An 18,280-nucleotide genomic window follows, 5' to 3' on the forward strand; every position below is an offset into this window, starting at 1 on the left:
TATTTTTACATATATATGTCAAGTTTCAGGAAGTTTCGATGAAAACTGTAGGCTGTGAAACAAACTAGTTTCAGAGATAATGCAATAGGCGATTTCAATTAGTGGCGATATTATCACGTTAACATTTGTTCTAGGAAGAACTGCCAAAATCGGAGATGGTTACTGCCTGTGTGTGGGCTTTCTGCATATACATGGCAAGCTTCACGAAGTTCCGATAAAAACTCTGGGTTGTGAAACAAAAAATGTCAAAAAATAGGAATGACATCATAAAATTGATATGACATCATAGTGATGTATCATATGTGCGGTAATTCATCTCTGTTAATGCCCTGTTCGATTCCCGCAAACAGAATTAAAAAAGCTTGCCTAGTTTCGGAGATACTTTTTTAGGCGATTTCCATTTGCAGAGATATTTTGAGGTCATAACTTTTTTTCTCGGAGGAATTTTCAAAATCGGAGATTGTTACTGTCTGCGCATGGTATTTTTAAATATATATTCCAAGTTTCAGGAAGTTTCGATGAAAACTGTAGGCTATGAAAGAAATGAAACAAAAAACAAAAAATGTCAAAAAATAGGAATGACGTCATAAAAATTGATATGACGTCATAGTGATGTATCATATGTGCGGTAATTCATCTCTGCTAATGCCTTGTTCGATTCTCACAAACAGAATTCAAACAGCTTGCTTAGTTTCGGAGATAATTTCTTAGGTGATTTCTATTAGCGGAGATATTTTGACGTCACAACTTTTTTTCTCGGAGGAATTTTCAAAATCGGAGATTGTTCCTGTCTGCGCAGGGTATTTTTACATATACAGTATATTCCAAGTTTCAGGAAGTTTCGATGAAAACTGTAGGCTGTGAAAAAAAAAGTCCACAAGAACAACAACGTGATTAAGACTGAGAGATCCTCCACGAGGCTCTAACAACAAGGGATGAAATCAACAGAATGTTGATCAAGTATGTTAACCACTGTAGGAAGCAAGAAGCTGACTTTTCTGGTGTTATTTTGCTCCGACGAAAGGTTAATGCCCAAAACGTAAGCTTCTTCCTTCCCATGCTGGTTTGGAATCCCTTAAACAATGTCCTATTGATTTCATCCCTTGTTCTGTCTGTCCGCCGATGCAGATCGACACTAGCCTTCACCAGCAAGATGAGATTTTCATTCCAAAGGGGGCAAAAAAAAACCTTCAAGAAAAAGTACTACATACAAAAGTTGATGCATGCCATGAAACAAATATTATTTGGACAAATGTGGGTGAATCAATGATCTGGTAGGGTATGACTTTGTTCTGCATTTTATATACTTGTATGTGCAAATGCTGCCATATACGAAAGATTTATACTTTTAAAAAATTCTGAATTAACTTGTTTTGACAAGAGTGTAATGTAAAAATGGCATTGCTTTTATTGAAAGTTTTTGTTCACTTATCATAACAAGAGTACTTACTGTTTGTGTGTTAAACCCCATGACGAGCGTCGAGCCCATACTTTTGAATGTACAACTCCGCTGGGTCGGACACTTGATCAGGACGGGCAAAGATCGTATAACCAAAGCTGTCTTCTTTTTCAAACTCAAGTAATGGACGCTAGAGAACATTGTACTTTACGGTACTTCTACATATCGACGGTCCCCTGTGCCAGTGCGCATGCGCAGCCTGAGCCGGAGCCAGGGATGTTGGGGGTGTTTCAACCTGTTCAATACTTTTTTGATTATTGTCGTTCCACGCTAATAAAGTGGTCGAACAAATTGAACTCTGTTCTTATTTATAATCAAACAACTTGATGCAGTCGAGTAAGGATCGTCGGTGCTGAGGAGGACACGACTGGGTGAAAACGGACCACGAGAACGTCGACAGTGAGTTTGGATTTTTCGGGTACTGTACCCAATCTTCGCCCCCAGGACACTGTACACACGTGTGCATCACCGAAAATAGAACGTTTACTCCAGAATAACTGTTCCTATGGCGCCGGTGGAAGCAGAATGCCCGATCGAGGGTTGTGACTATATGGCTACACACGCAGAGGCGGCAGTGGTGGCGGCCATGCTGAGTATACACGGCACTGTGCACGTCGCCGCCCCCAGGGCAGCGAGCTCGAATGCCAAGATGGAGAAACTCAAGCGTCCCTCCATAGCACTGGCCGGAACGGGCGAGGCCTGGTCGTACTTCATAACCCACTGGGGCGAATACAAAACAGGTACTAAGCTTGTCGGACCCGACATAGTCGCGCAGCTACTGGAATGCTGTGAGGAGGAGCTGAGAAAGGACCTCACTCGCGCGGCGGGTAGGAGCCTCGTGGGCAGCGATGAAGAAGACGTCCTCGCCGCCATGAAGGCGCTCGCCGTCCGGACGGAGAACACGATGGTAGCTCGAGTGGCCCTGTCTAACATGCGGCAGGGACACGAGGAGCCCGTCCAGTCGTTCCACGCCCGCATCAAGGGGCAGGCGGACACGTGCAAGTATGAAATGAAGTGTACCAAGGCGGGGTGCGATCAGGTCAACGACTTCACGGAAGAGATATTGCACAACGTGGTTGCCCGTGGCATCGCGGACCAAGCAATACAACGTGACCTACTCGGTGAGAAGAACCAGGACATGCCATTAAAGGACATGATAGAGTATATCGAGGCCAAAGAGTCTGGAAAACGCTTGGCATCGCGCCTGCTTGACACTCAAAGCATGGACGCGATCAGTAGTTCGTATCGGCGGGGAAAGCAACAGGACGTCCGCGCCAGAGTAGGAGCCAGGCCAGAAAAACGGAAGGCCAAGCCTGAAGGAGTATGCATCTACTGCGGCGAGGTGGGCCATGGCAAAACGCCTCAATGGCGTGCCAGACACGCCGAGTGCCCCGGATATGGTAAAAAGTGCCGGAAGTGTGACCGCCAGAATCACCTCGACAAGGCGTGCCTGGGCGGCCAATCGGCAAGACCCCCATCTAAGGAGACCGACGGGATGTACGACGAGCAGACGGCAGCCTTCGTCGAGCTAATGCACGGTCACCATGGCCAGCACAGAGGACGAAATGCGCACGCTTCCCCTCGCTCACCACCTGTACGATGATATGTGCGATAAGTGGATGAAACGCATATCCGACCCGCAGCCATACGTCAACCTCACTCTCACCAACAAGCGCGAGGATTACAAAGCGCTGGGTTTTAACCTCCTGAAACACACCGGCACGGTAACCCGACGCGCTATGGCAGACACGGGGTGCCAGAGCTGCCTGATCGGCATTAAAGTCGTCCAACAAATGGGCCTGAGTACTGAGGACCTCATACCTGTATCCATGACTATGAAGGCCGCAAACAACAAAGGAATTCGTATCCTCGGAGCCGTGGTAGTCAGATTCGCCGGTAACAGTGACGACGCTCGGAGATTGGAGACGCGCCAAATCGCGTACGTGACAGACTCTTCAGACCGCATATTCCTCTCCCGCGCGGCCTGCATGGACCTGGGAATGATCTCGGACAGATTCCCGACACTCGGAGAGGTGAATCTGACGACCTCGGAATTGTGCGACTGCCCGCGACGCGCGGAGCCGCCGACCAAGCCGACCGCACTCCCCATGCCAGCGACCGAGGCCAACAGAGAGGCACTACAGTCACATTTACTCAGGATGTATGCTCAGAGCACATTCAACACGTGCCCACACCAGCCACTACCGAGAATGACCGGCCCGCCACTACGTCTTATGCTCAGTGAGAACGCGACACCGGTTGCCCATCACACTCCCATCTCCGTGGCCATACATTGGCAAGATGAGGTAAAAGCAGGCCTCGACCAGGACGTTCGGCTCGGCGTGTTGGAGGAAGTACCTGTCGGCACGCCAGTGACATGGTGTCACCGCATGGTAATTTGCGCGAAAAAGAATGGCAAGCCGCGACGCACCGTCGACTTTCAGGCCTTGAACAAGCATGCGTTCCGCGAGACCCACCACACCCAATCCCCGTTCCACCAGGTGAGACGCGTACCTAACGGGAAGCGCAAGACAGTATTCGACGCATGGAACGGTTATCATAGCGTCCGCCTACACGAGGATGACCGCCACAAGACGACCTTCATCACTCCATGGGGGTGCTACCGGTACCTATCTGCCCCACAAGGGTATATGGCATCGGGGGACGGTTACTCACGACGATACGATGAGATCGTCGCGGACATTGGTAACAAGACCAAGTGCGTAGATGACACGCTACTATGGTCAGACACGATTGAGGGGAGCTACTTCCAGGCAGTCCAATGGCTGGATATATGCGGCCGGAATGGAATCATCCTCAACCCGGAGAAGTTTGTCTTCAGCGCACCCACGGTGGACTTCGCGGGCTTCACCATCACCATGACTGACGTGCGACCGTGCAGCTGCTACCTGGAAGCAATCCACGATTTCCCACAACCGCGTAACATCACCGACGTCAGATCGTGGTTCGGGCTTGTCAACCAGGTGGCATACGCCTTGAGTATGGCCGAACGAATGCAGCCATTCCGGAAGCTCCTGAAAAGTGGAGAACGCTTCCAGTGGTCCATGGAGTTAGAGGACATATTCCGCGAGTCGAAAGACGTGATCGTACAAGAAATCGAACACGGTGTCCGCATATTTGACAAAACTAAGCCAACATGCATCGCCACGGACTGGTCGAAGGAGGGAATCGGATTCTGGTTGCTTCAAAAGCACTGCCGATGCGTGCCAGTTAGACCATTCTGCTGCACTGATGCATGGAAAATAACCCTGGTCGGCAGCAGATTTACACACGCGGCAGAATCCAGATACGTGCCCATAGAGGGCGAGGCTCTCGCAGTCGCGGACGCCTTGGACAAGGCGCGCTACTTCGTACTGGGCTGCGAGAACCTGATCGTTGCGGTGGACCACAAACCACTGCTGAAACTCCTTTCGGACAGAGCACTTGACAACATACCCAACCCCCGCCTCAGGAACCTCAAGGAGAAGACCCTGCGTTATCGCTTCCGCATCATACATATCCCGGGCATGAAGAACAAGGCGGCAGATGCCATGTCGCGCAGGCCGGTCGGCACCACGCGACCTCCACTCATGAACCTTCCAGATGACAATGCCACCATAGCGACCCACCTCCAACCAAGCACGCACACCGACGTCCTGTCTCTCCTACGCCAAACTGAGCCGGAGTATGACGACGACGTCGAGGAGGACAACCTGGCATGGTGCGCCGCGGGCCTCGAATCATTGCGATCAGTAACATGGGATCGCATCAGGGAAGCCACCAGCAGCGATGGCGATATGCACATATTGGAGGGAATGACAATGAACGGCATCCCCGACTCAAAAATCGAGATGCCAGAGACAATTCGCGACTATCACCAGTACCGCAAGAACATTACATCGACAGATGGAGTGATCCTATACAAGGACCGAGTAGTCATACCACCCTCACTCCGCGGTGATGTGCTGAGCGCCCTACACGCTGCCCACCAGGGCGTATCAATGATGACCGCCCGCGCAGAATCCTCTGTATTCTGGCCAGGCATGTCGGCCGACCTCAGCGCCACTCGGAAAAACTGCGAACACTGCCACCGGATGGCACCATCACAGCCTGGAGCGCCACCAACTCCACCTATCCCGGTCGTTTACCCCTTTCAGGCAGTGTGCTCGGACTTCTTTGTACACAGGGGTGCACACTACCTCGTGACGGTGGACAGATACTCGAACTGGCCGATCATCTCAAAGTCGACGGGTGGCGCCGCCGGACTCATAAACCACTTACATCGCGCCTTCGTGACGTACGGGACACCAGAACAGCTCACATCGGATGGGGGACCGGAGTTCACCTCCACCGAGACCAGGACATTCCTGCACAGATGGGGCATACACCACCGCTTGTCATCGGTGGCCTTCCCTCACAGCAACTGTCGCGCGGAGATTGGAGTTAAGACAATGAAACGACTTATCACGGACAACACCAGCCCGCAGGGAGAACTTGACACTGACGCTGTGCAGAGAGCGATACTACAATATCGTAACACGCCTGACCCTGACACGAAGATCTCCCCGGCAATGTGTGTCTTTGGCCGCCCGATACGCGATTTCATCCCAATTATCCCCGGGAAGTACAGACCGCACGACACTTGGCATGAGACCCTGAAAGCGAGGGAGGAGGCCCTCCGCAAACGTCATATCCGCACAGCCGACACCTGGGCACAACACACCAAACGCCTTCCGCCACTTGCTGTAGGGGACCTAGTCTGCATACAGAACCAGACAGGATTCCACCCAAAAAAATGGGACAAGACAGGCAGTATCGTGGAGGTACGCCAACATGACCAATACGTGATCAAGATCGACAGCTCGGGCAGAGTCACACTTCGGAACAGGAAATTCCTGCGCAAGTTTAGCCCAGTTCGCAATGACCAGCTGCCACCCCGGTCTATCTATGATGATCTAGCAACCCGCATCACTGTACCTGCACCCGTTGTAACACCGCAACTGCCTGACCTCGACAGCGAACCTGTGACATCTGCGACGCCAACGGGGCCCACGCCGGCACTGACGTCAGTATGCACACTCCGGCGCAAGACGACACCCGTTTCAGACACGCCAGCAGCACCAGGACGAGGCACACCGAGGCGCGCGATCCTTCAGACGCCACCATCGGCCCCTGAAACCTCGAGAGCCCCATCCCCACTGGGGCCCGATGTGACACCACCAGCACCAGCAATAGGTCAACGCCGATCCACCAGAGCGACCAGCGTGCCTGCCTGGCACAAGGACTACTCCATGGAATAGTCACACGATGGGCGATATAAACTTTTGTTCATTCATTAACCTTAATATTTTCTCAGCCTTTATCTATTAACATAATAAAGTCTCGGAGGGAGATAGAGAACATTGTACTTTGCGGTACTTCTACAAATCGACGGTCCCCTGTGCCAGTGCGCATGCGCAGCCTGAGCCGGAGCCAGGGATGTTGTGGGCTTTTCAACCTGTTCAATACTTGTTTGATTATTGTCGTTCCACGCTAATAAAGTGGTCGAAGAAATTGAACTCTGTTCTTATTTAGACGCATCCCCTTAGATTGCCCAAAGCTCCTTTTCAAGGACACCTTCAATAATATTCCGATTACCATCTGGGAAAGCTTGGTTCTCAATAGAACGTGCGAGACGTAAACGTGGCTATCAACATTGAAATGACAGACCTTGATATATTGTCTTTATCGAAGAGGACAGACTACAAAAATGAAGAGATGTTAGTTTCTTGTAGAAATAAAGTGCATTGTCCTGAACTTTTGGTAAATTAACTCACAACAAGCTTTTCACTCCCCTGTCTCTCCAACTACCCCATGCACAGATATGTAATCTGTATCATGTTGTGAAGTAATTCCTTCCTTTTCCTTTTAACTTTCCAAGGTGATGGGGTTTAAAAGGAACAAACTGCTATGACATTGTGCCATGCAGATTTTGGGCTTTTCTTTTTCGGGGGAGGGGTTGGGATAGGTGGGAGGGGGCGATAGGCATTAGGGTAAGGATTAGATTTTGTTAAACTTTATAATTAACGACCTGTGAATGTCACTCACACACCGAACCTCCAACCCCCCCACCCCACCCCTTCCCCATTCACTACCTCCTCCCTACCACCGCAGTAACATCATGGCTTAACTAGCATATCAAAGCTCAGATTAACAGAGAATTTATAGCCCAATGTGGAACACCTACTTATTTGAAGTGAGAAAGTGTATCAAGCGTTTTCCTTCAAGAAAGATGACTAAATTAATATTTGATTAAGAGTTTGATGTAGAAGATTGCTGTGGGTGGTGGGAGGGGTGGGGGCTGGGGTTTATTGGAAGATGGGGTAAATATGGAACATCCCCTCAAGCGGCCTGTGCTATGGTCGATGATATTAGATGCCAACACATCGACATGTTATGATGTAAATGTCAATGTGTTGACATTTAATATTGTTGGGTAAGAACGGATTCATGGGCGTAGGAACGTCATCAAATGTGGAGGAACCCAAGTTGTAAGAAGGTTAATATTGTTATGGCTGTGGAATTTCGCAATACACCATAAAGGGTCCTCAGGTGAGATATATCGGTAAGTTCATGTGTAGTTAGCCCAAACCCGTTGTTTAGAGGGAATATGTGTGATTCATTCGGGCTGCGACTCTTTGAGATAATTGTTTTTCTTTTGCTGTCGTTATTTTGGTGCAAGAACAACAATGAACATCGCCACAACCAACATCTCAACGATCATGCCATTCACTACACGACGCCAACAATCACGCTATTTACACCACGACGCCACCTTCCACAACTACGCTACCACCATCTTCGCCACTCGCCATTCAACGAGCACCGTGCGGTCACGATCTCCGCGGGACAGATGAAAGGAGCGGAGTGGCAGCAGCAACAAGGGTGCAAAGGGGCATCTCCCGCCCAAAACGCCCACGCAAATATCTCCCGCCCGAATCTTCCTTCCCTCGTTGTACGGCGCATGGAGAAGAAAACCAACAATGCCTATGGGGTTTTCCCGCCACTTTTCCCTGCTCTTGGTGAGAAAGGGGGAGGGGGTGGCGCGTCCTCTCCCAATTGGCGGATGCGCAGTGTGACGCGGCCGGGGGAGAGGAACGCCCCCTTCGAGGCATTTTCTGGAAGCATCTCAAAGGAAGGAGGAGCTGAGAACGGGGTGGGGTGCAGGGCGGAGCGAAGGGCAGAGCCCGATCCTACAAAAGGCATGGGCGTCGAGGGTCGTCGGGTCGGTTGTCCCTGAATGAGAATTGTCGAGAGTTGTTGGAGAGTCCCTGCTTATGGTTCATTCGTTCGGAGGAAGAGGTTGAGGTTCTGTTCGTTCGTTCAGGTCTGGTCATGGTCGGGTGAAGGTCATTGAATTGGCGCAAGTCGTCGAATTGCCACGGGTCGTCAAACCTGGTCCCTGGTGATTGTTCCTGGTCGGAGGGTCGTTCGGAGTCGGCGCAGTCCCGAGACCCCGCTAGTGGGAGTGAGCGCCTGCCATTCCCCCCCCCCCGTCCGCACCGAGATAGCAGTGAAAACCCGGCCCATTCCCCCAAAAACCCCGTCCGAGCTGTCAGGCGGACGACACGTGCAGGCACGAGGCACGAGCCCAGTGGACCACGCCGGAGGGACTCGGAGTTGCAGTCGCCAAGGGCTGGACGATGCGCTCAGGGAAGTCGCGACTTCCTTTTCTTTTGGGGTTTTGTGTAAATGTCTGTGGGTGGCGCCAGTCTTGAGAAGTAGAACTGTTTTAAGTGTTGCCATGTGAATTGCCTTATTCGGTTGTAGATCTGTGTTGGTTCTTTGCTTGTGTTTTTCTTTGCATAAACGTATACGTGTATTGCTTTTGTTCCTTTGTTTTACTGTAATGTACGTGCCTTCCGTGCTTCTGTGAATAAATGTGCTTGTCCGATTGTTCCCCGTTTTGCTTCGTCCTTTCCTTTTATTGAATCTCCATCTTGCATCACGTAAGGGATTGGTAGTGAGTTTAAAACGCCCGGTAAATAATCTGAACTGTCAAGGTCGATGATAACTCCGCTCGGTTATCCCTGTAGCACGGAACGAGCCGCTTAAGCGGTTCGTGTCCGGAGTCGACCTGTGGCGTGGTACAACTCCTCGGTACGCGATCCGTGCGGGTACTTAGGTAAATCGACCATTCGGTAATCGGACCCTATTTCGCGCGGATAGAATGTGGACTGAGTTGTGGTGAGGTTAACCCCCCCCACCTGTGACTAGCTCCCAGCATTGTTCTGAGAGGGTCACGACTGAATTGCACGTTCGTTGGGCGAAGCGGCCGCTATTGGTTAAAAGCGGTCGTTCGCACGCTGGCGGGGCGCGAATTCATAACAATATCATTACTACATGAGCCAGAGGCATGTCCTGCTAGGGGGCTCTGGCGATGGGGCATCAGCCCTCCCAAAAAATTATTTATGCCCAGTAGGTCACATATCTAACTGGAGGGGGAGCACTCGGTAGAGTGCAAAACCTCTGCCGCCAATACTGCTGGGTCACTTAAGTGAACTTGATATCCTATTCGTTGTAGGTCAAAATGGATCAGACTCTACTGAACCACGATTGAATAAACTAAACTAGATCGACGCGCATGTAGAAATGCCAACAAATAAAATCGAAATTTTTTTGAAAAATAAGGTGTAAAATTTCTTTTTTTTTCTCTAACAATTTTTTTTGGGGGGAGGGGGGTTGGAAATTACTTAAAACATGTAGAAATGCAAAAAAAAATTCCAATATTTTTCAAATAAAATCTAATTTTTTTTGAAAAAAAGTTGCAAATTTTTTTTTTCCTCCAACAAATTTTTTTTTTCATTGGAAATCACGTAAAACATGTAGAAATGCAAAAACAATAATTCAAATATTTTTTCAAAATGGCCGCCATAGCGGCCATATTGGACTTTGGACCAAGTCCAAAATCTAATGGCATGATCCTTGGACCATACCTAATCTCCCCACCAAGTTTCGTCGAAATCCATCAATGAGTTTTTCCGTAATACTGTTCACAAACAAACAAACAAACAAACAGACAGGGGTGAAAACATTAACCTCCGTCCATCTTCGATGGCGGACGTTAACAAGCGGTGCCACTCTGTCTTCCCAATGAGAACAATTTTCACAATATACTTTATTAGCATCAATTTGTTATCAATTGTAAATAGGGTATAAAAAATATTTTTCTAGGATTTAATGAGCTGCCCCCCCCAGACAGACACACACACACACACACACACACACACACACACACACACACACACACACACACACACACACACACACACACACACACACACACACGTCTCACAAAGTAGACATACAGACGAATACACGAGACATGACACAGGATTGAGACACCACCGGACGCTCCAACCAATGCACCATTACACCACTGTTTCTTCCACTTTTTCTAAGAGATTGCATGTCTACATTCATAGGTTGCTGAAAAGAGAGGGGGCAACATGGTATTAGCCCCTCCACATTTTTGAAAGTGGGGGGCAGTGGCCTGTGCCCCCCACCCCACCCCCCGCTTCCCATACCATTATTTAATGTCGAGGGGTGTTCCAATGTAGCCCAGGTTCCGCTCTCCAGTTCAATGGAAGCTTTACACAATATGCCAATGAAAAAAAATAGGGGCAATACCCCTGGGTGCTCACCTGATAGAATAATGATACTGAGGAGGAAGTCGACGTGGGACGGAATCAGCAAAATGTACCAATGAACCAATGTTATAGAAAATACATATTTTGGGTGGTAACCACCCCACCCCGCCCCTTCCCCTCCCACCCCCCCCCCATACTCTTCCTTCGACCCCGATTTTTTTTTGTTTTTAATGTTGTGAACAAACTTTGATACATCATAGGTGATGAAGGTTATGGTGAAGTTTCATTGAAATTGTGTGTGAAGTTTCGGAGAAGAAAGCAAATACATATTTTGGGGGCAACCCCCCCCCCCCATACACCTCCTTAGACCCCGATTTCTTTTTTTTAAGCTGTGAACAATCTTTGGTTCGTCATGGGTGATGAAGGTTGTCGTAAAGTTTCATTGAAATCGTGGGTGTAGTTTCAGAGAAGAAGTAGCAGGTATTTGTGTACGGACGGACTCATAACACACCAACCCATCAGCTCAACGGAACTACGTTCCAGATGAGCTAAAAATCAGTTTGAGAAAAAACTTTAGCACAATGACTGAACCTTTGAAAGTGAGCCTGAGGCAGTGGCTAGCCTTTAGTGTGTGGCATTAACGCATCATTTTACTGGACTTTATTTAGAGCTGTTCATTGTTGGGCATTATAGATCAATACTCATTTCATATGAGGATGTAGAGACCATGATCCGATCACACAGACCTACGCGACTGATCTCCATTCCATATATTTTGCTCTGAGGGGTGATACTCTTAATGGTAACCCACTTTGGGGATGTTGGACGAAGAGGCTGATCACCAAGATCTCATATCTGACATAAATCTTGTCAATTATTGTTTTTCTTGAACTTACCTCCAGCAGTGAGTGCACAGCAATGATTGTGAGTTATGCTTTGGTTTATCTGTCAGCCCTGATGCAGTAATGTCATTAGCTTTCAGCCATGCACTTCAAAGGTCAAATAAGGTGAAGATGTACAAAGGAATGGGTTCCCAATTCCTTGTCATTAGCGAAGTCAGACATTGCTCTAAGGCTTAAGCAGTGTAGTGTCCTATCATCTTAAGTTTGGCTGGAGCCATTACTGTTTGGAGGCAATATTTATTGAAGGTTAATTTATCAATACAGTATTATACTTGTATAATGTTGCTAGTAATGGTGTGTTGTTTTACGTATAAAGTTGTACGACATTAAAAGCCAATTTTATTGTTTCCTTTGCAGTTACCACTAAAAACATTTAAAACATGACGTGAGGGTTAACGTCACAATGGTAATATATCTAAAGCACCTTTTTATAGAATCAATCATTACAAGCATATACAATACCTGTGTTGTGTGTGGAGTTCACTCTTCTTCACGCACTTTTTGAATAACTGCAGGAAGAATCCTGGGAGGAGGAAAGCTGGTCGATGGGGACTGCTCCTCTACGTGGGATTATGGAGCGTGTGGTCCGAGCATTCTCCAACACTCCACAGCGTTTCGGTCGTGCTGACACGTCCCACTTCTTCCAGCCACAGCGGTAAGTTAAACCTAAAATCAAAATGCAGACTTTTACTAGTAACTTCATGATGACCGAAAATGGGTGTCCTGATACCCAAGCGCTTGTGGGCTATGGCACTGGGAGCACCTTGGACATGCAGGAATCTCAGTTCTCCATCACGTGACAGTGACATGTTCCTTATTATGGTTGTCCCTTCATATTATCTCATTCTAGCCCAGGGGTCTAGCCCAAAGAATAGGAAGAGCCATTTAAAAAAAATTCACGCAAAATTACTGTATCGTATAAAAGAGCCAGAACGGTTGCATGCATGAAACCACCATTTCATTCCTTAAACCAAAGCCAGATATTCCTTTTTTTTGAAGACATTTTATTTCACATTTAATTCCAATTTTAATTTCCTTCTTACTTCCGCCAGCAAAAGTGGACAGAAGTTGTTTTCACCCCTTGTCTGTGAACAGGATATCTCAAAAAAAAATTGTGGACAGATTCGGATGAAAGTTTGTGGACAGGTTGGATGTGTGACCACGATGAATTGATTCGATTTTTGTGAAGATCCGAATCCAGATCTAGATACGAGAATTATTTAATTTTTGAAGTTATTCTTCACCAATGAGAGATAGGGCTCAAAAACGATGTCGAGCATAATATTTCAAAAATGTATTGGGCCAGATATGTTCTCGTGGATCAGGCATTACGTGGCGGGAGTATGCGCTCTATCGAGTGTCCTAGTTTTCATTAGTGATTCTTCACCATTGAGAAATGGGGCCAAAAATGATCTTCTTCTTCTTCTTTCGGCTGCTCCCATGAGGGGGTCGCCACAGCGGATCATCCGTTATGATCCACATAATGATTTGGCACATGTTTTATGCCGGATGCCCTTCCTGACGCAACCCTGGTCACCTCTTACGACACAGGGATACCGTACACCTATTCTAACCGGGGCATACACCGGGCCCAGTACACTGGTACTCACTTTGCCGACCTCGGAAGGATGACAGGCTGAGTCAACCTCCTGGTGTGTATTAATTCAAGCGGCCAACGGGGCTTGAACTCAGGACCTTTTGGATCCCAAGCCGCTACTCTAACCATTACGCCAACACTAGGCTTAAGGGGGGGGGGGCAAAAATGATACATATGCATAATATCTCAAAAAGTTTTGGATGGATTATGACAACATTTGGTGGATTAGTTGGTTATATGACAAGAACAAGCCAATTAGATTTTGTTAAGGTCCGGATCCAGATGCGGCCTATCAGTGGGATACAAAACGTCAACTCTTCAGCCTGGCAGAGGTATGCACTCCACCAAGTGCGGTTGCATTTAAAATATACATTGACCTTCACAGTACGAGTCACAAATATGGCAAACTACTGTTTCCTGAAAATAATTAAAAGACTTTTAGCAACAAAACAATGGTGCAGTATTCGAATCCCACAATTCAGTACAGATATGGAGAGTGTTTCATGACATCAGCAATTTGTGCGTACACACGACCCCATGGCCATATTGGAGTACAAGCAGAGGACAAATAAATGTCCATTCACGATTGGTAAAGTAGAAAAATAGTGTTTTATCTTGACCAAACAATTGGGGTCAAAGCTTGTCCCGAAGCTTAGGTATGTTGATACGTTGACACTTTGTCTTTGGGGGTGATATTATAACAATATACAGGTTATAGACAATACAGATTACAGACTCGTATGAATTGCTGAATACATCATGATCCAGAATCGTGACAACTTTTCCAACCATTTCATATCCAGATTTCGTTATTTGTCATTTATTTACTAAAAAATGTTTACACCCTTGAAGACATGAAGGCATGGAAAAGTTTGGATGCCTACAACCAGTTGATGAATGGCTGGATCAGTGATGTGGTTGTTTTTGTGAAGAATGGCTATCATGTTGTATGATAAAAGGTCGGCCTATAAAACATCATTGACACATGTTGTATCCTGTTATTAGATCGACGATGTAAATGATCATATGATTCTGATCACTGGCTAAGTGAGCAACACAACAATGCAGAATCAAGTTGGCAGAGCAGTTAAGCATGATTGTTATATAATGTTACCATCATGCTTGTCTGCTCTGCCAACATAATGCTTATCAGCTCTGCAGTCTCCTTCAATACTCTCGGATATTCAATAATCTCGACTCACCAACTCTTCAAGAAAGACGCCAATTAATGTAAAAGACAGCAACTAAAGAAGTAATGCTTGTAGACGGGACACCCAGCTTAACATACCATAACTGCCTAACATCTGAGGGTCAGCACAACCAGTGATGCAACACCCTCCCTGCGAAGCACCAATCGGAACAGTTTATAGTCGGGTCAGGAATCTAACCCAGACTAGACATGGCACTGGACACAGCGTAATACAGTGAATGGTGATTGACCCTTCTAATCACTCTCACACTTTATCATTTATATACTCAATCCAAAAACATTCATGAAAGGCCTACCCTTACAGATTATTCATAAATACTAGAGGGTTCAATGTCCTGATGCAGCTAGAAATTGCTCATTAACATGAGATGGTTCAACATATGGAAGTAACCAGATATTTCCTGAACTCTCACGATCCTTCCACACTGCTTAAAGTCTAAATATAACATTACAACATATCACCTTTTAACTGCACTCAACTTTTACAATTACATCTCGATGCATTTAACCATGTGCTGAACATATAAATAATTTGTGGCTTTCACTGAGTCAACTCCTGTCTTTGTCCTTCATGTGGTAAACGTATAACCTCATCTGTGAGCCCAATATTGCTGTAAAAGTGAGACAGAGACAGAGACAGAGACAGAGTTGAAAGGGCTAGAACATCAGCCAGCAACCTGCGACTCTTTAAGGACTTATGTACGGTTCCCAACCCTGATCAATCGAATCCCCCTTGATTGTCATTGTCAATTTTGAGAAAAATCTTTGTGATCATTGTGAAAGGATAAAATAATGTTTGAGAACTTTGGCAATGATAAACTTGAAAATACATCCCACTATCCCAGCGAATTATGTGATTTTTTTGTGTAAGTAGTGTTCAAAAAAACAAAAAACTGTAAGTCTTGCGACTTGCACATACTGAGTGCTCCACACTGAGTGCACTACACGGTTATTTCAGCCATCTTGTCAGCCAAGGCAACACAGTCTAAAACCATTATGCAGCCTCAACCTCCGGCTTCAGTTTAGAATTCTCAATGCCCATCCCCCCCCCCCTTTATAAAAAGCTCGTGATGCCCTGATCCTCGCTGAGCAGGTAAGCGAGAATCCCAATTATGAACGATTTTTATGTAAAATCGAAATAACAAACGATATGTCGTCTTGATAATGTTTGAGAGCTCCCCCTTCATAGTGGGGCAACTTAGCATAACAATTGTGCATTTAGTGAGGAAAGCACCAAATTTGGCACACTAGTAGCCTAACATATTATAAACAAATTTAGATATTGGGCCAACTCAAAATTTTGATGGCAGTGGAAAGTGGCTGCCACAGCCATCAGCGGCTGAATTTGAGATGGCCCAATATCCAAATCTGTTCATAATATGATAGGCTACGAGTGTGCCAAATTTGGTGCTTTCCTCACAAAATGCACAATTGTTATGCTATATTTAGCTAAGTTGCCCCACTATCAATAGAGTGTGTGCATGTGGCATCTCCTGACAGAATGAGATTATCATAGTTCAAAAATGAGTTCAATGAATGGTTCAATGAGTTCAATGAATGGTTCAATGAGTTCAAAAAATGGCAAATTTGTCTTTTATTTCTAAATATCTAATTATACACACTAGAAGCACCTGCTCCCTACAGGAGCCGTCAAGGGGGTCATGTTATTATATTTACGCCTATTTTACTCCAAGGGGTCCCATGATTACAAACCCAAAAAGTGTTTGCGATCGGTTCAGCCATTTTTGCGGTACCTGGGAATAGACAGACGGACAGACGGTGGATTATAGTAAGATGAAGTGTGTGTGTGTGTGTGTGTGTGTGTGTGTGTGTGTGTGTGTGTGTGTGTGTGTGTGTGTGTGTGTGTGTGTGTGTGTGTGTGTGTGTGTGTGTGTGTCATGCTTTTTGTGTATTAATTATGTACCTTTTGACCCTTTAGACTGCTGAGACCTCTTCAACCCTTTAAGACCCCCAAGACCCTGAAAGACCTCTAATTATCATTATTATTATTATTATTATTATTATTATTATTGTTAGTATGGCTCCAAGGCTTCCAGGCTGGGAAACGTATTGTTTTTGTTCATTTGAGCAAAAACACCCAAGGCTGTGAAGACCAAAAATTTGGTGCAATGGACAAATGGGCCCCCTAGTCTCTTAAATAAACACAAATTTGGGCAATGCTAGACTCCTTGTTGGACATTGATCGATCAGAGAACCTTGGGTTTTTGTGGCAACTTTTACACTAATTTCAACGATATATGGTGTGTGGAATTTAACCTGGGTTCATGCATTACTATCCCTGCATTAAGATACAAATCGGGAGATACAGGCCAAACCATGAATAACTTGTACTCCATTTCACCTTTAAGATATAACCAACTACACCTGTTATAATTATCATTTATAAATCACATCATCCTTGCCCATCTATGCTGATAACGGCATTTGTTCCCTTTGCAGTTTTGGCCGTGGAATCACCAAGAGTGACCAGAGGGCAGAGGCAGGAGTAGCAGAGCGCCGCAACTCACAGGAAACTGTACCTGCATATGTCTGGATGCGAGCCTTGCCCCAGCGCTTTGGTTAGGGGAGAATGTGAGCCGATCGGCTCTATGCATTCCGGTTCCACTCCGACTTCAGGAGAAAATCACCATCATCTTGTGTTTCTTTCTTGTGCTATCTGCAACACACCATGACTGTACACGTGTATTTGGCTGACCGATGACTTGCAGTTTGGAACTTTGGTACTTCAGAGCTCCAAATCAACAATTTTACAATTTTATTTAATTTGCTAGTAATGTGTCTCGGCTACACAGTGAGATACATGTCACTTTTGAGTCCTTTTATACCCAATGAACCCGACCAAACCTAACTCTGTAACTGGCAGTATCAGGTTACTGTGTTTCCTCCACTCTTCTCAGCTCCTCTTCGTTCATACAGTGCTCGTTGTGTCAAAGGTGGCCACACTGCCAGTTTGTTGCCTTTCCACTTGATCACCTCGCTTTTCCATGGGCTGCGATCTTTAAACAAGAACACATCTAGGACATCATAACTTGTTGTTGAAGATATTGTAGGTGGGACAGTAAAAAAAATATTAATTCATGATTGTAAATCAAAAAAGTCGGATCATTTTGCTTATTTTAAAGGATTTTATGTTCATTCTGAACCACAATAAACATGCAAACAAATCCACACGTTGTGCTTTTATTCTTTGTGCTCGAAATGGAAATTTTCAATTTCTGTTCTTCAAACATGCAAACAAATCCACACAGGATGACTCACAGTTTTGCACACTCGATTGGAAGCTATCTCACCGAGGTTCGATTCCCGACTGAGCAATAAAGCCGTCATTCCATTGTTTCACAGGCAGGGTGATTCATCAATGTGTGTCCCTGGGATGGACGTTAAACTGGCGTCCTGTCTGCCAGCATTCGTTGATGGACGTTAAAGGTACAGACATTCAGTGTCTTTCACGAATAAAAGGCA

General features: G+C 46.3%; 1 protein-coding gene across 2 annotated transcripts in view; it reads left to right on the forward strand.

Annotated features, from left to right (window-relative positions):
* LOC147030291 (uncharacterized) overlaps window positions 1-17,979 on the forward strand; it is a 59,157-nt gene extending 41,178 nt beyond the window's left edge. For both annotated transcript variants that reach the window (XM_085874205.1, XM_085874204.1), the window contains 2 exons: window positions 12,506-12,645; window positions 17,258-17,979. In XM_085874205.1, the coding sequence (XP_085730331.1) occupies window positions 12,506-12,645; window positions 17,258-17,381 (264 nt within the window). In that variant the 3' untranslated portion in view covers window positions 17,382-17,979. The remainder of the gene's footprint in view (window positions 1-12,505; window positions 12,646-17,257) is intronic.
* The last annotated feature ends 301 nt before the right edge of the window (window positions 17,980-18,280 follow it).

The sequence above is a fragment of the Eptatretus burgeri genome, chromosome 3, assembly GCF_056783735.1.
Source record: "Eptatretus burgeri isolate ZD-2024b chromosome 3, Ebu_testis_v1, whole genome shotgun sequence".
Lineage (NCBI taxonomy): Eukaryota > Metazoa > Chordata > Myxini > Myxiniformes > Myxinidae > Eptatretus > Eptatretus burgeri.